Source organism: Colobus angolensis, unplaced genomic scaffold (genome assembly GCF_000951035.1).
Source record: "Colobus angolensis palliatus isolate OR3802 unplaced genomic scaffold, Cang.pa_1.0 Scaffold118, whole genome shotgun sequence".
NCBI classification, from domain to species: Eukaryota; Metazoa; Chordata; class Mammalia; order Primates; family Cercopithecidae; genus Colobus; species Colobus angolensis.
The window spans coordinates 6463537-6488642 of record NW_012112919.1 but is presented as its reverse complement, the minus strand read 5'-3'; the positions used below and the strand labels follow the sequence as shown (position 1 = coordinate 6488642).

General features: G+C 47.1%; 2 protein-coding genes across 2 annotated transcripts in view; both read right to left on the bottom strand.

Annotated features, from left to right (window-relative positions):
- Window positions 1-25106, bottom strand: part of TCF7L1 (transcription factor 7-like 1 (T-cell specific, HMG-box)) — a 179024-nt gene that overhangs the window by 121344 nt on the left and 32574 nt on the right. The window lies entirely within an intron of this gene.
- Window positions 19844-20720, bottom strand: LOC105527529 (actin-related protein 2/3 complex subunit 3). The gene has a single exon (XM_011963865.1). It carries the CDS (start codon window positions 20631-20633, stop codon window positions 20097-20099), a length of 537 nt encoding a protein of 178 aa, XP_011819255.1. The 5' UTR covers window positions 20634-20720; the 3' UTR covers window positions 19844-20096.

Here is a 25106-nt window from a genome sequence, read left to right as displayed (position 1 = left end):
CGGAATGAATGAACCCCAAGTGGCTGTCCAGTGTCATTCCTCTGGGCTCACTCCCGGGCCCTGCGCTCCCCCAAACAATTGGAGGCAGGCCGAGTGGGTGCATTCTCATGTGCAGGGCTCGCAGCGCCCCTCTCAGCTGATTGTGTCCAGGCGGCCGGGGTCTCAGAGGCGCATGAATGCCCCTGAATGGGCCCTTTCAGCCTGATGGACAGGAGCTGAAAGCTGCACACACACAAAAGCCACTGGGCAGCCGGGAGGGCTCCAGCCCCGGGGTTTGTCCACGGGAAGGGAGGCGTCCTTCCACAAAGAGCACTGTGAAGACTTCTCCACTTTTCAACGGCATCCTTGGCCGCCAACTGTACAGCACCCCTACCCCCACTCCCACCCCGGATAGTGGTAACTGCAGCAGAGGATGGCACTACATGGAGAAGCCTTAAGAGGGCTAGAGGCAGAAATTAAAATCCAACAAATAAATAACAGAATGCCCTTTTCTTTAACAGCAGGATGGGGATCTGAGCCAAAGGTGCTGAAGGGCGCCTCCGTGTGCCCATCCTGTACATCTGTTAGCAGCATTCCTGACACCCACATTGATCTTTAAGGATGCAGACTGACCTAAGATTGTTTAACATGTCACCAAGAAAAATGATCTCGAAAGGACATGGCCAATATTTAAATCAGGAATGGAGAGTCCCAATTCTTGTGTCACTCACTTGGTATATTCCAGGAAAAAAAAAAAATCCTCAAAGCGACATTTGTATTTTTAAACAGGACCTGGAAGGGGAGAACCACCCATCTGGAATTCTTTTAATTGCTTCAGGGGGAAGGGCAGGCTCCACCAGTTGGAGGAGCAGAGAAGTCTATTTACACTGTTGCACACAAATATTTTAAGTTCACAGTCAGGTGGCCACTTTGGGAGGGACAATGTTCTGCTTCTGAGATCACATTACTTTAGAAACACCCCCCCAAAAAGATAATTAAAGATAGTTCCTCCTCATAATGCAATACTATAAGGAGCAATTAAAATTAAATTAGCTTGTCATAATAAAAAAGATGGATTATGTTCTTAGGCTTCCCAACCCCGAGTTAGTAATTCATGGAGAGAAGCCTGTGACCAAGTAGCAGTTTAACTAAGGAAATATTAAACATTCAGACCACTTTTTTGAGTGGGTCAAGATACCAGGGAGATATATACCCTGGCATAATTATTGCTTTTGTTTACATTTATTTTATTTTTTAAATATTGAAATGATTCAAACACATAAAAAAGGACAAGGAAAAATACAACAAATAAAATCCATCATCCTAACTTCACAAATGTTAACATTTGTTATGTTTGCTTCAAGACCAGGTTTTTTTTAAGAAATAAAATGTTAAGAAATCAGATGAAGCCTCCTTTTGCAGAGGCAACCATATGTGCGTATTTTTACAGGTTTGCCATTCTTGATGTGACATAAACAGAATGTAATATTGTTTTAACTTTTTATTTCAAAATAATTATAGATTCATAGGAAGTTGAAAAAAAGTGTACAGGGAGGTTCCAAGCATCCAGCCTAGCCTCCCCTGATGTTAACATCTTGCATAGCTAACTAGCATGCTATCAAAACTAGGATATTGACATTGGCACACTCCACAGAACTTACTAGGATTTCACCAGTTTTACAAACACTCGTGTATGTGTGTGTGTGTGTTTGCGTGTGTGTAGCCCTATGCAATTTTGTCAGATGTGTAGCTTTGTGTAACAACCACAATCAAAATACTAAACTGTACCATCACCACCAGATTCTCTCATGCTACCCCTTTTGAGCAATACCTCTCCCTTATTCTCCCCATCCCTAGCCCCTGGCAACCACTCAGCTGTTCCCCCTCTCTATAATTTTGTTATTTCACAAATGTTATATAAATGGCAAATGTAGTATATAACTTTTGGAGACTGACTTTTTCGTTCAGCATCATTTCCTTGAGGCTCACCTATATTGTTGTACGTGATCAATAATTTGTTCTTTTTTATTGCTGTATTCCATGGTGTAGATACACCACAGTTTGGTCAACCATACACCACTGAAGAACATCTGGATAGTTTCCAGACTGAGGCTATTTTGAATGAAGGTGCTATGAATATTCACATGTATAAGTTTCTTTGTGAACATAAGAGAAAGGCCCTAGAAGAGCCAAAACTATTTTGAAAAAGAATAAAGGAATCTCTCTTCCCAGTGTTAAGGCTTACTATATAGCTCCAGTAACTGACAGCATGGTCTTGGTAGAGGGCTACACATGGAGATCAACAGAACACGATAGAGAACACAAACTGCCCACTTGCTTTTTTACAAAGGTGTAAAAACAATTCAATGGTGAGGGGTAGTCCTTTCAACAAAGTGTGCTACAGCAAGTGGACATCCACAGGAGGGAGAAAAAGAAAATCAACCTCAACCTAAACATTATACCTTATACGAAAAGTAATTCAAAATGGATCTTAAACGTAAGACTTAAGACTTAAATGTAAAACACAAATCTATAAAACTTTCAGCAAGAAACACAGGGCACATGGGGACATCTGAGTTCTATAATTCTGGGTACACCAGGAAGAGTCTCTTTCCTTAATATCTCCCCATCTAGTCTGTCCCAGATGAGTGAAATTCCATTATTAGATAGTCATACCTTTGGCTTAACAGTTCATCCAGAAAATTCTTTTGTGAGAGATAAGAAATGAGAGCTTTGAATCTTGGGGTGAATCAGAGTATCAGGCCTTCTCTAGCTGACAGCTGAGAGGAGGCTCTAAAAGGAAGTGAAATGAAAAGGGCACTTGGAGAATGAATGAGGGTGGGAGGGGTAAGAGGAAAAAGATGATGTTCTGACAAGTTCCACCTACTTGACAACACTAAGGTCAGTTCTTCCAAAATGTGTATCTGGTTCTGCATCTTAGTCGGGGCTGGGGGCAGGAGATAGAGAATGTTCACCAAACTACACTCAGCCAACATGTGCAGATATTTATACACGGTATCCACCAATTCACATGCAAAGAAAAGGAGTGTATATACATGTCAAAGGGTGGAGGTTCGTTGTTATCTTTCCTCAATTTGTATAGTACAAATCTAGCTGAGAACAAAGAATTTACATTCCAAACAGGATAAAAGTATGAAAAATGTCTTTATTACCTACCTAGTATTTTCCTTCCTCCGTTTATGTCTTCTTTTACATAGATGTTTTATGGAATTATTCAGGCAAATGCCTTCTTTGGGACTCCTTCTAACTCTGTGTGCAGCATGGTTGAAGAATGGGATATTCTTGTTACAGATACATCAGGCACATCACCAACTTCCAACGAATCAAATCCAATTGAATGCTTTTAACCCTAAAACTTTCTAGAAACAAATTTATCATCTTTGCTAAATTAGAAGACACAATGGGAGCCATATGGTAGTGGTGATCATATTTCCCAAATTATGAATTTATGGCATAGGAACTGAGGAATGCTCATCATGAAAACAACAGGAGTGAAAATTTAAATCCAAACAGTGTAGGCCCATGTGCTCTATGGCTACCATGGCTGCCTGTCCCATCCAAGCAGAATGTGTTCAGAGGAAGCGCTGACTCCGGATGGCGCCCCATCATGGCAAGGAGGAGCCACTGCGACTCAGAGAACCTTCAGCTTTTCCATGTTACTTTGAACCGGCTCTAAAAAAAAAAATTCCCTGTGGCGGTGGCTCACGTCTGTAATCCCGGCACTCTGGAAGGCCGAGGCGGGCAGATCACAAGGTCAGGAGATCAAGACCATCCTGGCTAACACAATGAAACCCCTTCTCTACTAAAAAATACAAAAAATTAGCCAGGTATGGTGGCAGGCACCTATAGTCCCAGCTATTCAGCAGACTAAGGCAGGAGAATGGCGTGAACCCGGGAGGCAGAACTTGGAATGAGCCGAGATTGCACCACTGCACTCCAGCCTGGGCAACAGAGCCAGACTCCGTCTCAAAAAAAAAAAAAGTTCCCTGTATTGTCTCCTGACTGGGAGGTAAACTTGTATCTCCTGGCATGCTGCTCCGAGGATATAAGCCTCAAGTTAAATGAGGTAGCAGTGCATACAGACAGACTAGGAGGCCTCAACCAACATGGGGCTACCCGCACAGTGAGGGCCCTCCCAGTTCTGACCACTTTCCTCTCTATCAGCCCATCACAAAAACCCGCCACAGGCGTGAGCTGCCACTTCCTAAAACGTCCTAACCCCAAGCCAGGGGCTGCCACAACCTCAGCAGAGTGTGGTGTGTCAGGCTGAGACACATCCTCTCTCTCTAATGCAGCCTCCCCCGAAAACCCACAAGCAGAGATAGACAGGACAACCCTCTCTGGAGCTGGGCCACGTAAACAAGCGAGCTTCCATGAGGAGCTCTGGCTGCCCTGTGGTTAAGTGTGAGACTCTACTGGCTGGCTCTTGCTTGAGACTGGCTCCACCTGTGTGACCCCAGACAGCTCATTTAACCTCTTTCTTCTCTGTGCCTCCCATTTCTTCTTCTGTAAGACGTGATGTTGCTAAGTATGGTGGCACTTGCTTGTAGTCCCACCTAATGGGGTGGCTGAGGCGGGGGGCGGGGATCGCTTTAGCCTAGGAGTTCGAGGCTACAGTGAGCTATGATCACACCACTGCACTCCAGCCTGGGTGACAGAGCAAGACACCATCTCTTAACAAAAAAAAAAAAAAAAATGCTGTGATGCAGATTCATGACTTCAAACGCTAGCCTGGCACAGAGCAGACCCTCAATACAGGCTGGTTATTATGACACTTATCATTACTAAGGCACACTCTCCTGAAGCTAATTTCTCAGGCGTTGCTAAGTCCTTGCCCAGGTAGTCACTTTCCTAAGAAACATGAAATTCTTCAGCTGGGGCTATAAAAAATCTTGAATGGGGGAAGAGAACAAGTTCTAGATGTGGAGTCAGAGAACTGAGACACAGGCAGAACCTGTCACTGAACTTTGCTGTGATACCCTGGGCCAGGCCCTTGACTCTCTGAGCTCGTTTCAGTCGGAAACAAAACAGATCGGCTGCTAAGAGTTTTGCCTTGTAAGGGTGCTGTGAGGATGAGAAAGGGATCACTCATGTGACTGCCCAGGCCGCCTGACCAAACTGAACAGCAAAGACCTAGCCCAGGTAGAAGAGAGGGGAGCACAGCCGTTAGTTTCCCTAGCCTTGTCCCACCCCATAGCAAGGGCAGGGAACATCAGCAGGGCCACCGTCTCAGTCTAAGCACAGCAGCACCCCCTGAGAGAGGGTCCAAGTGCTGCGGCCTTGTCCTTATACACCATGAAGATGGGCCAAGAAAGGGGTAGGCTGATGAGATCATCTTCTGCGGGGTTCTCCAGGTGAGGAACCTGGCCTCCCACCTGCATGCTCTGAGGGCTGGGGCTGCAAAGAGACTTTTTCATAATCACCACCATCATCTAGACACCAGAACCACCAAGGACTATAGACCTATTTCCTGAAAGCTGGCTCTTGAATTTGCCCCTTGTCCCCTCATTCTCCTCCAATAGCCAATCTGAATACTAACAACCAAACTTCTGAAACCGCTTCTGGGTTACCTTCCCCATGGAAGATCCCGCAATCTTCAGGCAGATTCCACTTTCCCGGACGCTGCCTCTCCCCTGCCAGCCCCGGCTCTGATACCAGGCCTGATCCTGCCCTTCTTCCCTGCCTCACTGCCCATCTGCTGACTGGAGCATCCTCCTGATCACCCAGATCCTACCTGGCCTTTAGAGCTTGGCTAAAGGCTCACTCCATGGAAAATGCCCTTCTAGATTTCTTTTTCTTTTTTTTTTTTTTTTTTTTGAGACGGAGTCTTGCTCTGTCGCCCGGGCTGGAGTGCAGTGGCCGGATCTCAGCTCACTGCAAGCTCCGCCTCCCGGGTTTACGCCATTCTCCTGCCTCAGCCTCCTGAGTAGCTGGGACTACAGGCGCCCGCCACCTCGCCTGGCTAGTTCTTTGTATTTTTTAGTAGAGACGGGGTTTCACCATGTTAGCCAGGATGGTCTCGATCTCCTGACCTCGTGATCCGCCCGTCTCGGCCTCCAAAAGTGCTGGGATTACAGGCTTGAGCCACCACGCCCGGCCATGCCCTTCTAGATTTCTAACCCACATGGACACCTGCTTTTCTTCCCAAAGTCATTTCCTTAACATGAAATCTACCAAACTGTGTAAACAGCTCTGGTGCCCACATACCCCAAGACAAAAATCAACCTCACTCCATTGAGGAGAGGAGAACTTAGGCCTAGCTCTCCTTCCTGGAATTACACCTTATATCACCTCTCTTCCCACAACCACAACCCAACTTTACATAGATTTCAAAGGCTGAAATGCCCCTTGACTTTCCCTCTTCTCCAGGCGGAGGCCTCCCAGACCCTTGTTGTCATCTGTTTGTCTAAGTGCTGGTGAAACTACAGCTTCTATAACTAAGCCTGAAGCTCCAGAAGTGCGTTGAGCAGTATGGAGTTGTTGGAGCCATTCTGTATCCTGAGCTGGGCTCTGTAATGCCACCTCTGGCCAAGACACTTGCAGTCTGCACTAAGTCCTCGCTTACTTTATTTGGGTTGCTTTTGCCTCTCCAAACATCCTGGAGTCATGTTCTCTTACATCCTTCAGAATGCTGGGCACATGCATAAAACCTGCTGACTCACCCGATGATTTTCCCCAAAATCAGGGCGGAACTATATATGACATGCTTATTCACCATGGCTAAGATTCTGAATATAAAACACCTACTGCCTTATTCAAGCCAGCAGGGTTATGGGCTCTGAGAGACAGCAGGCAACGAAGACACCAAGAAAGCCACGTCGAAATCATGGAAATGTCAGAAGCAAAGTCCATCAGGTCCAACAATGATCTGACTACTGTCTGACGCATTCTTCCCTAGGCCTAGGATATAAAGCTTGGACTGGGGACACCACGGGCCATCCGTCCTAGGAACCCAAGTCCTAGGTGACTCCCCTTGATGCCAGCACAATAGGACAAGTTATACATTTAGTAATGACCTCCATTCATGATCTGCCTTCTTGAAAGGCATTTATGCCTATGAGTCAGTGACACTCTTGGCTGACTTGCCCATCTATTTGAAATGCATTTTGATATCTAGTATTTCAGGCAGAGACCACGTTAAACCAGGCTCTGTGCTGCCCCTTTTCACTGTGGCACAGACAATACCACTTGATTTTCCTCCTGGGCGCACAAAAGGACCACATTTCTCAGGCTTCCTTGGAGTGAAGTGGAGTCATTGTGTCCGACTTCTGCTCTCTCTCACCCCTTAAAGCAGATGCTCTAGTGGGGAACCACGAAACCCTAGAACAGGGATTCTCAGTGTGCTCCGAGGACCAGCAGCATTGGCATCCTCTGAGAATTTGCTGGCAATGCGGATTCTCAGGACTTTTCCTCTGGAGGTGGGGACCTGGCAAGGTATTTTCACAAGTCCTCAGGTGATTCTGACACTCCGAGTGGGAGCCACCACTCAGGAAGACAGCAGAGCTCTTAGACAGGAAGATCTGGGTTCCTGAATGAACAGGCAGTGCTGATGCAGACTTGAGCATTGGACTGTGACGGAGAGAGAAATCAACTTGTATTGTGCTAAGCCATTTGGAGTGTTATTTTGAAAGTGGTTATTCTGTCCCTACTGAAGCAGTCATCATCACCAGCTTCAGGTCCAGTCTACTCAAAGGGTCATTTCCCACCTGGGGTTTTCTAGCATCAAAAGCTGGCAGCACAAGCTTTCTCGAGTGCAGAAAACCAGGGTTATCTTATCCTGCCTGGAACAGCCTGACTGGGAACCTCTCTACCCACTTCATTCATTCCTTCAGTCTGGCTGGTATGCTAACAATGGGTGAAGAGGAAGTCACAGAGGGCCAGGATCAGATAACAGCTGCTGGCATTAACACATTCCTTCTACCCTCAGCTCCCTGGCACCCCAGGCCAGCACACACTTGCTTCTCAGTTAAAGGTGTCCGAAGCCTGCATCTGGCCTTAACTCACAAAGACTGAGTATCAGAGATTCTACCTGCAGGTCCCACAGGCCAGCAGCAATGGCTGCAGAACAGACCATGCCCCAGACCACGTGCCAGACCTCATGGAGAGGCTTGGATGTCCATCTCCCATCTGACCAGCAAGTTCAGTTTTGAGGGCCTCGTCTCTCCCTGCCATCTTTGGTTTTCCTCTCCAACCGAAATCCCACTTAACTCTTCAGGCGCCCCGTCCATCCTGCCTCCTCACCATGTCCACCAGCTGCTCCCTTTTCCCCTGCCCTTTGGCAGGATCTGAGACTCCTGGTGTAGCCTTAGACACCACAGGGCCCGCCCAATAAGGTTTCAGTTTTACACAAAGTTCTGCATCTCCCTCCCTATTGAAATATGGATCTTGTGGCAGGGACTGCATTCAGCATGCCTTGTACATACCCCTGGCCTTAGCACCGAACACAAGACACTTGTTAAATTGACACCCACTCAATGCTTGCTTAATGGTCAATGAGTGAGGTGCCCCGAAGAGGAGCAACACCAGATGAGCGCCCTGGAAACTCTCCCTGAGGATACTACACAGGCACAAAGGAACCAATGGTCTTAGATTTAAGGTGCAGACACACGGACCAGTAACCTTAGCTAGGGACACAGTTTGGTCCCAGACTTTCTCCTCCAAGCAGAATTCCTCTTCCTCACCTCCAGCCAGCCTTTCGCTCCCCTGGGATCATTCAACTGTAAAAAGGAATGCTTCCCCTTGGCTCTGGGAGCTGCCTGGGGTTCCCCTTGTGTGCCAAACCCTCTCCTGGCCACCACACAGTCACACACATAGTTCTTTTTTCCTCCGGGTTACTTGCTCCCTTTTGCTGCTGTCCCCAGCAGGCGGGCCCAGGCCCAGCACGGAGGCACACCTGTACCTCTGGGAGCCTCCCATACCTCCTTCTACTTTCCAAAGCAGGGCCTTTCCCTGGGGCAGTTTTGGAGGCTGTGGTTTACTCACTTACACCTAGTTTTTGGCTATATGCCAAGTTAGACAAGGAATACATTCCCTCCATGCTGTCTGCCCCTTACATGCACATGCTGGCCACTCTCGTTGGGCGGGTCCATCTGTTTACCATTTCTTCCAGCCCTCTCTCAGGTGCTCCCTGCTCTCTGCACCTCTTTCTCTTACAGCTCTCCTCCTTAATCCCCCAAAAGAAGCCCTGACTCAGCAGGGGCCACAGGGCAGCTGGCCTCTTAGGTCTATGAAACCTGAACCCACCAGCCTCCCCCTTTTCTCCTTCCCTCAGGAACTGCAGAGGAGAAACAACTGACTTCTTCAGTCAGCAGAGCCACTCTGGATGCCAGGGGAAGGCCACCGTCTGTTAGGGGCCTGTAGCAAGGCTGCGGCTAGGAATCATGTGCTTCAGACCTGCCAGGTAGGAAGCAGTCTAGCTACTTGCTATTTGCTGGCTGTGAGACGCTCAGCACATCACGCAGCCTCCCAGCACCTGAGCTACCTCACCTATAAATGGGGCTAGTGATAGGCCCTAACCTACGTGTTGGGGCTGCTACAGATGACGTGAGTGAATAAATACAGCTACTTGGAACGGGCTCCTGGTGCATAGGAAACACTCCAGGGTCAGCTGTAACTCTTATCATGGTTGTTATTTCCTCAATCCTCACTTTAGGAGGTCACTAGCCTCTGAAGAATGTGAAAGGCAAGGAGCAGAGACCATCGTGAGCCAGGTGGTGTGGAAGATTCCACTGAGGTCTTTAATGTGGATAACCAAGAAGATTCACCAGGATGGGAACCACAAGAAATCTGTGTGGGGTTGGAAGGCACATTTGAGGGGTATGATAATGTGTGGGATATAGCCCTCATGAGGCAGGTAGACACACCCTACAGGTAGCTGGGCTCACACACTGTTCGACAAAAAGAGCACTTTGGGGTGTGGTAGCTCACGTCTGTAATCCCAACATTACGGGAGGCCAAGGAGGGACAATCGCTTGAGGCCAGGAGCTCAAGACCAACATAGCAAGATCTTGTCTTTACAAAAAAAAGAAAAGGTTCCCTCTCTCAGCTTTGGAGCTCCCTTCTGTCTGTCTCTGTACAGGAGAGCTTCCTTCTCCCTTCTTTCTTGCCCCTTCTTGCCTATTAAACTCTCTGCTCCTTAAAACCAAAAAAAAAAAGGTAAAAAAAAAGTAATTAAAAAAAAAAAAACCAACGACTTTGCAGATTAGAAGTTTAGAGACTCAATACCAGATTCTCAGCCTCACATCTCCCTCCCCATCTCTCAAAGGAGATCTTCTCGGCCCTCTCCCCAGCTGGTGCCTCCTGCCCCTTTCTTCATCAGTCCTTGCAGCTGTTCCCAGAACACGGCTAAGCCATGTCCTAGGCCGTGACACCCTACACAGGAGGGCAAGACGCCCCCTATGTGTGAAGCCATTAACAATTATTAAAAATTAACCCAAGAGATCTACAGCTTGAGAAAGGCACCCAGAGAAAAGTGTTCAAAGAATAGAGCTTTAAGCCTTTTTTTTTTCATTCAGCAACTAACAATAGTGATGACTCAAGAGAAAGGATATATTTCTTTCTTTCAAAAAAGGGTAAGAAATCTTTTTTATGCACTTGCCATGGAAAATGCTTAGCTCATCAAATTCCTTGTGCTAAAAGGAGCTAAACCAACACTACAGCAGGGCCCTCCCCATACCAGCCCACTCAGCCCTGTTCTAATCCTAATCCCTGCATAGCAGCAGGTAACGGAGGGTTTCAGCCTCAGGGGCAAAGGATGTGAGCAGAGCAAGGGAAGGGGCAGTTCAGCTCCAGGACTGACTGAAACTCTCTTTTAGATGGCTCTCTACCACATGTAGTGGATTATGTTAGGTTTTCGAGGGGGAAGATGAGAACAAAGGCCCAAATCTGAGAGATGACCTAGCATAGAGGTTCTCAGAGTCCCATCTGGGACCAGCAGCATCTGCATCACCTGAGAACTTAGAAATACAAATTCTCAGGACCCCACCCCAGAATCCCCGAATCAAACACTCTGGGAGTGGAGCCCAGCTTGTGTGTTAACAGGCTCTCCAGGTGATCCGGGTGCATTTGAGAACTATTCCTCCAGGACTCGGGTTGTGTTTCATTCCAAGGGAAACAAGAAACTGTTCTGTGCCTGGCTAGTAGGAAACAAACCACAGGTGGTCTCAATTTAATTCCCTAGGTCAGTATTATTTTGAATTCAGGGTGAGTGGCTCTATTGATTTTAACATGGCAATAAAGGCAATTAGTCTCTTTTTGCTGTTAAGGAGCAAAAGACGACAACGCCTGCAGAAGCCAGTGGCTCTGGAGGGAAAGCAGCTCAGAGGTGGAGACAAGCATCAGCTCTGTCTTCCAGGAACCCTCCCTTATCAGCCCCAGGCTCTGACAGGCGGGTACTTTCTCTCCTCTCAGGTTAACCAGCCCCTTTCTTCTATCCATCCTCTTGACTGTCTCCCCAAACTCCACTTCCCCTTGAAACAGGCCATAGGCAGAAGATCCAATCTCAGTAGGGTTGGCTGAGGCTCCAAAGTGACCCCCACCTTGAGACACCTAAGACAAGAGTGTCTAAAAACACAGCCCTGCCTGTCTTGTCTCCATGGTTCTCAAAGCTCAGACAGGAAGGGTGGCAACCATGGCTAAGCCAGGGCTTCAGTGAGGCTGTACCAACCTCAGATTCTAGGCCTTAGAAAGGTCAGTTAACACTGGCAGGTCTCAATTTCCCTGTCTATAAAATGGACAAATAACCATCTAGTAAGTGCTCATCAAATATCAGCATTCCTGGCCTGGAGAGAGTGAGCCCTCTGAGCAGGAGCGTGAAAGGGCCTAGATGCCAGGATTCTAGCCCTGCTGACTTTCCACACAGTTGTCCCCTTCCCACCCCTGCCACCCTGCCCCTTCTCCAGCTCCTTCTGGAGCCTTGGGTGCACAGGAGGAGTTCAGTAAATAGTGAGAATTAAGGGGAGATAGATAGAAGGAAAGAGATACATGAACCATGTATGACTCAGGCAAAGACTGAATTGATCAGTGTTGGTATTTGAGGGGGAAGGAAATGGCTAAACAAAACAAACTGTGTTTACCACCACGAAAGGAAGCCCAAACAGTAACCAGCAAATGGCAGGTGAAAACACAGGAAATTCTGAAAAGCGTGTAAGAAAGGCACTGTGTTTTTTTCTTCTAAATAATTCAAATGGCTCAAAAGCTTATTCCTTTCCCCTCTAAACAGCTTACTGTCCATGGAGACATCTCTGAGAGCATAGTGTAGCCCTACCTCACACCATTTTCTTCCTCACCTGGCAAGGTCCCTGCTTTTTCTAGGGGTCAGGGGCCCTGCTCCTGTCTTCACTGATCTGCTTGCTCTCTGTCAGTATCACTGGTTAACAAATGACTCTATATCCATTCCACAGAATGGTGTGAAGCTATCCCAATGCTTACTGCAGCTACATGATATCTGTGTTCTGTTGTCTTCACCTTACAATGCCTAGAACATTGAGGGAAATTATTATAAAGTGAAATGAAGAAACCACCAAAACGGTGTACATATGTTCTGATTATAACTATATAAAATATGAATTCATCAGAATAAGGACAAAGATAAGACTCAAATGAAAATAGGCTAGATGGTAGGGTTATAGCCGTCTTTTCCCTTTTTTCATTTCTTTATTTTTTAGAGACAGGGTATCGCTCTGTTGCCCAGGCTGGAGGGCAGTGGCGCAATCATGGCTCACTGCTGCCTCAAACTCCTGGGCTCAAGCAATCCTTCTGCCTCAGACTCCCGAGTAGCTGGGACTGCAGACATGCGCCACCACACCTGGCTAGTTTTTTATTATTTTTTTTTGTAGAGCTGGGGTCTTGTTTTCTTGTCCAGGCCACTTTCAAACTCCTGGGCTCAAGTGATCCTTCTTCCTCGACCTCCCAAAGTGCTGGGAATACAGGCGTGAGCCATCACACCAGGTCTCTTTTTTATATAATGTGGTAGATGTTGCCTTTATACTTAAAAATTTTAAAAAACATATGGCAAATATATAAGGGGTTTGTGCCCCACACCCCTGCCGCCAAATTGCTATGTTGAAATCCAATCCCCAATGTGATGGTATTTGGAGGTGGGGCCTTTGGGAGGTAATTAGGTCATGAGGGTGGAGCCCTGATGAATGGGATTAGTGCCCTTATAAGAAGATGTTATAAGAGGCCAGAGAGCTAGCTTGTTCTCTTTCCACTGTATGAGGAAAGCAAGAAGTCAGCAGTCTGCAACTTGGAAGAGGGCCCTCACCAAAGCCCGACCATGCCAGCACCCTGATCTCACCCTTTATCCTCCCAAACTATGAGAATAAAAGCCTACAATTTAAACAGTCCACCCACCCTCTGGCACTTTGTGGTTGGTTTTTTGTTTTTGTTTTTGCTTTTGTTTTTTTTGAGACAGAGTCTCGCTCTGTCACCCAGGCTGGAGTACAGTGGTGTGATCTCGGCTCGCTGAAACCTTCACCACCTGGGTTTAAGGATTCTCCTGCCTCAGTCTCCTGAGTAACTTGGATTACAGGTGCCCGCCATCACACCTGGCTAATTTTTGTATTTTTAGTAGAGACGAGGTTTCACCATGTTGGCCAGGCTGGTCTTGAACTCCTGACTTAACTGATCTGCCTGCCTCGGCCTCCCGAAGTCCTGGGATGAGGACTTCGTGAACCACTAGCTGTGTAACCACTGCGTGAACCACTGCGCCTGGCCGACACTTTGTTATAGCAGCCAGATCGGACTAAGACGGCAGGCTTCCAAAATCTACTGATTTTCCCATGGAATATACAACTTTCAGAAAAGCATATTTTTCTAGGATAACGAAGGATGAGAGGGTCATAGCCCAAGTGAGAACTACTTACCTGGAGACACCAAAGCGTTTGGAGCCAGGGACATGAAAGAGGATGTGAACTTGCCATGGGGACTCCAGACAGTGGAATGGAGGAGAAAACAACAGCTAAATATAAGGGAGAAATTTCCTACAAGTGGAGCCGTCTAACAACAGAATTGCCAAGGTCCAGTCTCCTGACCATGAAGATGTATGGGAAGAGGGTATTAAATAATCATCTACCTGCAGACACTGGTGAGCTCAGGTGCTCCAGATCTCATTTCATACCACAACAGGCTGCAGGGTAAACATGTGGTCAGTCAGCGGAGGACTGACGCCTCAAACTCAGATGTCCCAGGGCCTGGACTGCTACTGCATGAGAGCTACACCAGAGCTTCCAACCGGTGCTTCTTTGCATGCCCAGGGTTGGCTGCCTCCAGCCTGTTGGCTCACTCCAGTATGCCCTACAAATACCATCATTTTCAACCCTTGCCATGAGGCAGAAAGGTGGGGAGCACCTCTTATCACAACAAAGAGGAGGAGATGGCTTCCTACAAAAGCTAGTAAATATTTCATCAGAGGGAAGTCTGTCTTCACAGGAATTGTCCCAGCTAGACTTCCAATCCCTAACCCTGATTTTAAGAGATCCACCTGATAAATGCACCTTCAGGAACAACAGCCAAAAACAAAGACTGACCTAAACATGGCTGGTGACAGCGAAAGAGGGGAGAGAGCCAGGAACGGCTGAGGGCCAGCACTGAGAGAGTCCAAAGTATTGGTCACGCTTCCATATCCTGGCTCATGTTACAGCCAACTTTTGTTTACCAGGCCTACAGTCCCTCTTCCTGCCATTCCCAGCTTCCTATTTTAATGTTCTTTTTTTCTCTGTTCACTACTATCTAGGTAGACAATGAATACAGATAACAGAGCGGCAGTGAAAAAATTCAACCGAGTTATCTGCTACTGGGGATTACCTGATCCATCGGGAAATCACAAGTTGACAAGAGGACAAAGAACCAGGTGGGGCGTACCTCACTGTTGTCGATTTGCTTATCTCAAGTTGCACCCACCCCGCATCCTGGCTACCCATGCTCAAGCCTATGACCAGGAGGGAGGGGAAGCACTTGCCCCGGTGGCTCCCCACCGCATGGACCTTATCAGAGGTCTTGCTGGATGGTGGCTGGGCACCTGTTACTATCCTGTGGAATTTACACAGCTAGGCATGGTCAGAAAGGAAATCCATGGTTCAAATTTTTATCAAAATTCGGGTAATTTTTCAGCTAGCTCAGCCATCCATATGCTTTCAGGAAATAACAATTGTGGGGGCAGGGGGTGGTAAAGCAGGCTTCAAACTGATTTAAACCTGATCCCCTGTCCAAAGAGCATTGTACAACTGAGCAGGTGTCTCCATTCACACTTCCACCCTCTCCAGTTACATGGCAAAGGGCTCACAACTCCCAGACACTGAGCCAGCCAGCATTCACAGAGAGCCCACTGTGAGCTGCACTGGGCGGGCTGGGGACAAGGATGTCACATGGCACTGCCTGTGCCATGTTACAGTGAGGGTTTGGTTGAGGCCATAAGGTGAATCAATGATATCAAAGACACAAAATCACACACATAAACAAAAAACCACACATAGTAACACTTTGAGACAGTCATGTCCAAAAAGGCCTGAGGAGCTGGTCTAATATGAGGTCCGGAGGAAGAAAGGTAGGGTCGGGCAGAGACCTGCAGTGACCCAAGGATGTAAGAGCAGAGGCTGGATGCCCCAGCAGGGCCCAAGGGTGAGAAAGCTGGAGGCCCTGGGCATAGATTGCAAAGAAACCAGTTGGGCAGGAATGAAAACTGAAGAGAAATGATGGTTGTCGGGTGGAGTCAGGGGTGCGCTATCCCATGAGGAGGGTCTCAGGTGCTAGGCTAATGAGTTCAGACACAGGAACACTGACCATCTTACACATTGCACACCAGCACAGAACAGCCACAGAAATGGGGAAGGCCCATTTTTGGAGTTGACAGTGACCAGCTAAATGAGATGCATGTACCATTGCTAAGCCTCATACCCACCTGCCAGGTGGGCAACATCACCTCTTTTTTGGAAGCGAGGAAACCCCATTAGCCTTGCGTCACATTTCCAAATGACTCAGTGGTAGCCATGAAGTAGAACGAACCGAAATGATGAACGGATAAACAAAATGTGGTATATCCATATAATGCAGTAGGGTATTTGGGAACAAAAAGGGAGGAAGTGCTGATACACACCATGACACAAGGAACCTTGAAAACACTAGGCTAAGTGAAAGACACCAATCACAAAGACCACACACTGTGTGATTCCCTTTATGCGACAGGTCCAGAACATAGAAATAGAAGGCCGGTGGCTGCCCAAGGTTGGGGGAGAGGAGAACAAAGTGACTGCTGATGCAGTGATGAAAATATTTTAAATATAGATAGTCATGATGGTTGCACAATCCTGTGAATATACTGAAAAACGCTGAATTGTACACTTTGTAAGAATGAATTCTGGCCAGGTGTGGTGGCTTACGCCTATAGTCCCAGCACTTTGAGAGGCTGAGGTGGGCGGATCACAAGGTCAGGAGTTCGAGACCAGCCTGACCAACATGGTGAAACCTTGTCTCTATTTAAAATACAAAAATTAGCCAGGCATGGTGGTGTGTGTCTGTAATCCCAGCTACTCAGGAGGCTGAGGCAGGAGAATCACTTGAACCCAGGAGGCGGAGGTTGCAGTGAGCCGAGATTGCGCCATTGCACTCTAGCCTAGGCGACAAGAGAAAGATTCCATCTCAAACAAAAAAAAAAAAAAAAGGAAAAAAGGAAAAAAAAGAATGAATTCTATAGAATGCAAATCTCAGTAAAGTTGTTTAAAAACTGGCTTAAACCAGGCACCGTGGTACGTGCCTATAGTTCCAACTACTCAGGAGGCTGAGGCCAGAGGACCCCTTGAGTTTAGGAAGTTCGAGATCGCTGTCTCTTGAAAAACAAAAACTGGCATGAATGTATATGCGATTCCCCTGCCTTCATATATAGCATATGTGATTCAATTTAATCTTTATTAATAATTCAATCAATAGGTACCCTGTGCTGTAATCAAAATCACGTGCCCCTCCTCCCCGCAGAGTGCTTCTGTATCTCCCCCCATGGTGCTGTTTTTGTTTTTCCGCCTCCTGCCTGTCTCCAGTGCTCCATTTCAGGCTGTGGGCCAACACTTACCTGCTGTTTGGAGCCCCCCGCCCCCACCAAACCCACTCCCCTGCTCCTCCACACCCCTGCGGCTCAACTGTGCAAGGGCAGGTCTGTGCTTGTGCCAATGCTCAGAATGAACAGTTTCAATCAGTCACCCCGTGAGGCCCCTCTGCTGAGACAGAGCAGAAAAAGGTGGAGAGAAGACAAGCTTGTTACCTTCATTTTCCTTTTGAACGGAAGATTTATTTGGCAAGTTTAACTTTTCTCAGGAAATAAGGTGTGTGCGGGCAAAGGAGGCAAATTTCGGTATTTTAAAATACTGCTACCACTCATTTATTCATTCTTTTTAAAATGTTTCTTGGGCACCTCCAGTGTGCTGGCACTGGCCGGGTGCTGGGGTAGAGCACTGAACAAGCCCTTGTGGCGCTGCCGTGGTTGTGAGTGGAGACGGGCAATGACCAATGATGGCGGGAGTGCTCTGGAGTCAAATAAATCCAGGAGAGGGGTGAAGAGGGCTGGGGGTGGGGCAGACGCTGCAATTGTAAATAGGGTGGTCAGGGGAAGCCTCACCAAGGAGGTACAGTTAAACTAAAGGAGGGAAGGAGTGGGGAGTAAGCCTGCAGTTATGGGGAAGGATAAAGAACGTTCTAGGTGGCCGGGTGCGGTGGCTCATGCCTGTAATCCAGCACTTTGGGAGGCCGAGGCAGGCAGATCACCTGAGGTCAGGAGAGACCAGCATGACCAACATAGTGAAACGCCATCTCTACTAAAAATACAAAATTAGCTGTGAGGCTACTCAGGAGGCTAAGGCAGGAGAATCGCTTGAACCCGGGAGGTGGAGGTTGCCGTGAACCAATATCACGCCACTGCACTCCAGCCTGGGCAACAGAACAAGACTTTGTCTCAAACAAACAAGAATGTTCTAGGTGAAGGACACACAGAACAAGTGAAAGGCCATACGACAAGAGTGTGCCAAGTGGGTTTGGGAATAAGAAGTATGGATCAAACAAAGTTGGTGTGGGGGTGGCAGCCAGAGGGGCCACAGGGAGGTCAGCTCAGTGGGAAGAACTCTGCCTTCTCTCCGAGGGAGAGGAGGACCGACCATCACCTCAATGACACCCCATGGCCCTAACATCATTGTCTGATGTTTGTTGATATACCAAGCTGGACATGGCTGAGTGTGATGTGAGGTGGGAAGCACCGCGGGGCTCCCCTGGTGGACATGTGGCTGTAATCAGGGCATTCTGGAGGCAATGTCAAGTAGACATTTCCAACAGGCCTCGGGGAGGACACTGCCCATCTCATTGGACGGTGTCGGAGAACACTGAGGCGCAGTGAAGACTGAGAAACTGGTCACCCCAAGGTCCACGAGGACTCAGGCAGTAACCTGGGATGTGTTTCGGGCAGTATGGGGTGGGGGGAGATGGGAATGCTTATCCCAATAGGATAAAAACAGTAGCTACTGAGGTATCAGGGACACTTGACATGTACATGGTAAACTCTACACTTTACAAGAATCTGGCAAAGGAGATGTCATAATCCCCATTCTGGAGATGCAAGATGGAGGCTTGGAGAGTCCAAATTATTTGGCCAAGGCTGCAAAGCTACCAGGCAGGAGATGGTCAACTCCAGGCCCAGCCAGCCTCACTTCCAGGGTCTATCAGTCAAACTGCATAGAATTGCTAACCATCAACTATTTCAGACTCATAAAAATGGCTATTTCATATGAACCCTATGAAGAGGCCTGGCCTTCCCAATATTTACCCACAACAGAAGCTCTGAAGGTCTCTGACAAAGGCAGATCATCTCATTCATGTCTACTGCCCGGTCATGTGACTAGCAGTACACACCACAAAGCTGTCAAGCCTGGCTGTGGTCAGAATCACCCTAGAAGTTCTTGTGGATTCCCAGTCCTGTCCTATCTGGAGCAGAAATTACAGGGGTGAAGCCCAGGATGTGCATTTTAAAACGGCACCCCAAATCATTGACATAATCCTTCTGATGTGGTTTGGCTCTGACCCCACCTAAATCTCAAATTGTAGCTCGCATAATTCCCACGAGTCATGGAGGGGAGCCGGTGGGAGGTAACTGAATCATGATGGCAGGTCTTTCCCGTGCTGTTCTCGTGATAGTGAATAAATCTCACGAGATCTGACGATTTTATAAAGTGTAGTTCCCCTGCACATGCCCTCTTGCCTGCCACCATGTAAAACGTGCCTCTGCTTCTCCTTTGCCTTCTGCTATGGCTGTGAGTCCTCCCCAGCCACGTGGAACTGTGAGTTCATTAACCCTTTTTTCTTTATAAATTACCCAGTCTCAGGTATGTCTTTATTAGCAGCATGAGAACAGGCACCTTCCCAGTCTAAAACACCAACAGCCTAATTACTCATTTGACAAGTGGCTACAGAACTAATTTCAAGATGTGCATTTTCCAAGATGTCCCTAGGCAGGAAAATCCAAGGAAATTCTTTTGTCCATAGCCCACCTGTTGTCCTCCTGTTGTGGTTCCAGTCGGGGAGTGGCTGCAGCAAGGGAGACTACATCACACCTACTATGTGCTGGCTTCCTGGGCAGACAGGAAAAACTCACTTTCAAAACTCCACTCTGAGTGGGTTTCCTGGGCACCATTTTTCTTTCCTGGGATGTCCAGGTACTAAGATCTTTATGAAACAGAAGTTTCTCCAATTAGCAGAGAGAGAGAAAGAGAGAGAGAGAAAGAGCGAGAGAGAGAGAGAGGAAGAATCAGAGAGAACCCTCTCCCTTTACAATAAGGGAAGAAGTCTTTTTTGTTTGTTTGTTTTTCTTACATGGAATGTTAGAAATTTCTTTATTATGACTTATTCTTATTAAGTGCCAGCTTAATGCTGCAGAAAACTTCAAATCACCCTTGATAACCCACTTTCTTGTCTCCCACCCAAATTACCAATCAAGAGTTTTTCAAGTAAAGACATGCTCTTCTCTCTTCTGTATAAAAATTTACGAAATAAAGGCAAAAGATTGTGTACATCTCACTGGAAAATGCTGCCCAGGGCTCTGGAGACGGTGGCTGCCCGGGTTCCCTTCACTGTCCAGGTCCTGAAAGACTCTTGTTCATGAACTGTCTCCTCACAAAGCAAGTCCACCACTTGCTAGGTTTATCATTCTGAGGGTCAAAAACTTTCTCACAAAGTCTCAGTCCAGTCTCTTGCCTTAGCTGTTGTAAACAGGCTCTCATCACTTCATCTTCCTGTTTGTTTGCAGGTTTGGCATAAATTGCGTTAAGTGGAAAACCAGGCTCTCCAGGAATGGGAAAATTAGTGATTCCCAATGTATACATTTCTTTCTCACCTTGGCTTTTGGAATTGCACTTTTGGAGTTTCTTCAGACATTCAGAAATGTAGAGAGTTATATATATCAAGGTCCTATCAGCTTCATTCTTAATTTCATAGTTTTTGAAGAAGACATTGGCCTTGAAGTAATAGATGGCTTCATCCACAATATCTATATCTTTTGTCTCTCTGGGTGCAGGTCCTTTGAATTGACTTCTGATAGGTAACAGTGGCATGTTTCCGATGAGTTTGGTGTCAGGATCCATGAGAGAAGAGTGGTAAGCCGGCATCTTGGCAGCGCCCGGGTTCCAACCCAGAGGAGCAGAATCCAGGTAGAACGGAGCGCTTCTGGTCTGGCAGCCCAGGCGGGGTAGGCGGAAGCCGGGAAGAAGTCTTTGGATAACAGCAGGAAGGCAGTGGCAAAAGGAACCAAGGAAGAGCTACTGATTATCATTGGAGGCTCTGGCTTGTTTTAGAACACAGTGACATGGCACCAGGAACAAACCCATGATTTGGCACTCCAAACCCTGAGCATAGCTATTTGTTCCTTAAATTTTTTTATATCTCAATTTTCTATATTGCTCAATTTTCTTTTGATGAATATGTATGACTTTTATTCCTCCAAAATTGACTTGATTTTACAGTCAAAGATTGCTCACTTTGTTGAAAATGCCAGGCTTGATGCTTCTGAAAATGAAATCCACCTATGGAAGATACAGTCTCTGCCCCAACCCTAAGATGACCTAGCAGAGCGAAGTCAGCTCCACAAGGAAGGGAAGGCAGGGTACACAACTCTACTCACTGGGCTGCAGGAGCTATTCCCGAGAGTGAGCACACTGCTGGCCCTTGGGATCTCATCCTCCTCTTTCTCTGAAATATTCATCTTTCAAGGCTATCTTGTCATGCTCTAGATCCAAGTTTGCAGAAAGCAGGTTTATGCGATATCAACTTTTAGTAACAAGAAAGTATTGTTGGCTCTTCTTTTTCAATTTGGATCTTTCACAGTTATCTCAAAATGAGTTCAACTATCTTGTGCCCAAGTAAAACCTAAACATTAGCTTAAACAATCCTGATTGCCAGCCCCTTGCATTCCAGGCTAATGACTACCATAACTATAAATTCCAGTCTGTGCTGGAAGAGTCTGCCAAGGAAGAACGCAGACCAGGGCTGTGTGGCCCTGCATCATGGGAGCTGGTTGTACTGTCACCCAGCCAGCACAGATGCAGGTACATGGCAGCACAGGTGCCCAAGGCAGACCAAAAAATGCAACCTTGGTTAAAAGTCCCTCCCCTCCCCCTGGCTAGGGAGACAAGGCCTCTGCACTGAAACAATTGGACCAACACAATATGCTTCATCTTGTTCACTAATCACACATAGATAAATGACATGTAGCAGTTTTAAGACAATACATCCTATAATAAGGCAATTGTGTTCGATTGTGAGGTACATATGAGAAAATATGTACTTTGGGAGGCTGAGATGGGAGGATCACTTGGGCCCAGGAGTTTGAGGTTGCAGTGAGCTATGACTGCACCACTGTACTCCAGCCTGGGCAATAGAGCAAAACTCCATCTCATTAAAAAAAAAAAGAAAGAAAGAAAAAAAGAAAAGAAACTGCAGACAGCAGGCTAATCTGGAGCTCAGGTCAGGTCATCAAAGCCAATGTTGATAGGCCAGCACGCTGCGGGGTAGAGTCTGGAAGGACGTAGAAGTGCACTAGGTATGTTCAATGGGGAAGGTTCAAAGACTGCTGAATGAAGGACTGCTAAGAAGGAAGGCTGACCTGACACAGTGAGATCAGACGGGGAAAGCTTTGAGAGTTACACAGGGAAGTTTAGACTTGGTGTGTGAAGTGAAAAGCAGCAATTGTGGCTTTCCCAGAAATGAAGTTATGAAATGATGGTGTTTTTGGAAGATGAAACTGATACTAATGGGCAAGGGAAGTTGAATGGAGGAAATAGAGGCAGGAGGTTCTCAATCAGATTTATTCTGTCCTGGGATTGCAGCAACCCTGTCCTCCTGACACAAGTTTAGTTTCAAAAATCATATTTAGCCGGGGTGCAATGGCTCACACCTGTAATCCCTGCACTTTGGAAGGCTGAGGTGGGTGGATCACTTGAGGTCATTAGTTTGAGACCAGCCTGACCAACATGGTGAAACTCTGTCTCTACTAAAAATACAAAAATTAGCCGGGCGTGGTAGTGGGAGCCTGTAGTCCCAGCTATGCAGGAGGCTGAGGCAGGAGAATCATTTGAACCCGGGAGGTGGAGGTTGCAGTGAGCCAAGATCGCGCCACTGTACGCCAGCCTGGATGACAGAGTAAGGCTCTGTCTCAAAAAAAAAAAAAAAAAAAGTTGTATTTACAGATGGAGATGGACCTGTGGCCCTCCTCTGATAGCCTGCCTGGGGCTGCAGCTCCCAGGTTCAGTCCACGCAGCTCTACCAGGCAGTGGATGGTGCTCAGACTCGGCAGCACCCAGCTCCCCAGCTCTCCAACACCCCCATACTACCTGGGATGTCCCCCTCAGGGACAGTGTGGGGCCTGCCTGGTTAAACCACCCCTACCCCTCCTTCTCCATCTTCACTGTTCCCTTCCCACACTTACTTTTTTTTTTTTTTTTTTTTACAGTTTTGTTGAGATATGATTGGTATACCAAAAAACTGCACATATTTAATATAGATAATTTCATGAGTTTGAACATGTGCATACAGCCAAGATACCATCACCATGTCAGGGTAATAAACATATCATCACCTCCAAAAGCTTCCATGTGTCCCTTTGCTTGTGTGTGTGTGTGTGTGTGTGTGTGTGTGTGTGTGTTTGGTAAGAACACTTAACATGAGATCTACCCTCTTAATAAAATTGTAAGTGCCCAACTCTAAACTAGAGGCACTATGTTGTACAGCAAAGCTGTAGACTTGACTCATCTCATATGTGTAACTTTACACCCACTGAACAACACATTTCCTTCTTCCCCCATTCCCTGGCAACCAACGTTCTATTAAGTTTGACTATTTTTGATTCCACATATAAGTAGAATCATATAATATTTGCCCTGTGACTAGTTTATTTCACTTAGCATAATGTCCTCCAGGTCCATCCATTTGTTGTCACAAACAGCAGGATTTCCTTCTCCTTATTTATTTTTTTGAAACAGGGTCTCGTTCTGTCGCCCAACCTGGAGTACAGTGGCAGGATCTCAGCTCACTGCAGCCTCGAACTCCTGGGCTCAAGTGATCCTTCCACCTCAGTCTCCCGAGTAGCTGGAACTACGGACGCGTGCCACCACGCCCGGCTAGTTTTTTTGCATTTTTAGTAGAGACGGAGTTTCACCGTGTTTGCCGGGGTCTCACTGTGTTGGCCAGGCTGGTCATGAACTTCTGGGTTCAAGTGATCTGCCTGCCTCGGCCTCCCAAAGTGCTTGGGAATACAGGCATGAACCACCATGCCCTGCTCCTTATTTTAAAAAGCTGAATGATATTCCATTGTGTGCAGAGCCCACATTTCCTTTAGCCATCCATCTGTCGATGGACACTCAGGTTGTTTCTGTAACTTGGCTATTGAGAATAGTGCTGCAGTGAACGTGGGGGTACAGATGGTCTCTTTGACAGTGATTTCACAATTTTTTTGGATATATACCCAGTAATGAGATTGCACAATCATATAATTCTTTAAATTTTAATTAATTTTTCATTTTTTGAGGAACCTCCATACTGTTTTCCATAGTGGTTGTACCCAACTACTTGCTCTTGGGAGCTGGTTTTGTGCTATGTGCTAGCCCCTTACCCCCTAGGCAGTCCCAAATTGCTGGAATCAGCCAGGAGAAAAGGTGGGGCAGGAGAAGGATACTTGCAGGTGCAGAACAGGCATTATCTCTGACTATGAAGGTAAGTGCCTAGCTAAAAACTTTAACCAAGGAAACTGGAAAAAACGACAAACAAAAAATAAAAATAGAAATACATGCACTAGCATTGCCAGATATCTAAAACCATAAAACCCAGACACGGTATGAACACTATTATCCTTTGTGGTTGGAGAATGTAGCTTTCCACTTAATCAGATGTCCTGGTTAACTGAGAGGTGCTAAAGAGACAATCGACACATGAGCGGCTTTGGGACAGAACCACCACCTTAGTTTTGAGTGTGCTCTGGGATTTGTATCAAATGCCTTCCCATCTACTGTGGTAATCGGATCTCACATTATAGGCTGCAGGAAGCCATGCCCAGCAGTGGTGTCTGATCTGACTGTACTCAGCACAGTCAGTTCCAGTGTGCATAGGAAGGATGGGGCAGGGCTCCTGGGTACTCTCATGCCCACCAGGCTACGACTTTACCCTACAACCCTTACCACGCCTCCCATGTCTAGTCAGGGCATCTCTATTTATTCCCGACCTGTCCCCTCATTGCCTATGAGGCCTGGAGCTCTTCTCTGAACCCTTGAGAGCTCTTCTCTGAACCCTTGAGAACCCAGCTCGTACCCTTGTGCCCTGTCCCTCACTCACATTATTCCTGCTCTCCAGCCCAGAGAAACAGACTCTGCTCCCAAGGTCTAACCCCAGAGTGCTTGTGCCTGTGAAGCAAGAGGCCACTGGCACCCAAAACTCCTGCCGCAGTGCTCCACATCCAGGCTGAGCCCTGTAAATAGCCCATCTAGCACTGGACTCCAAATGCTCTGGGGCTCGGCCCTACTGTCAAATCACTACCTCCAGCCCCAAGGCTGACCAGACAGGTGACTCAGGAGGCAGATGTTACAACCACCACT

Bases quoted from the DNA above. Each gene is read 5' to 3' on its own strand.
- LOC105527529 (XM_011963865.1), bottom strand. From the start codon at position 20,633: ATGCCGGCTTACCACTCTTCTCTCATGGATCCTGACACCAAACTCATC.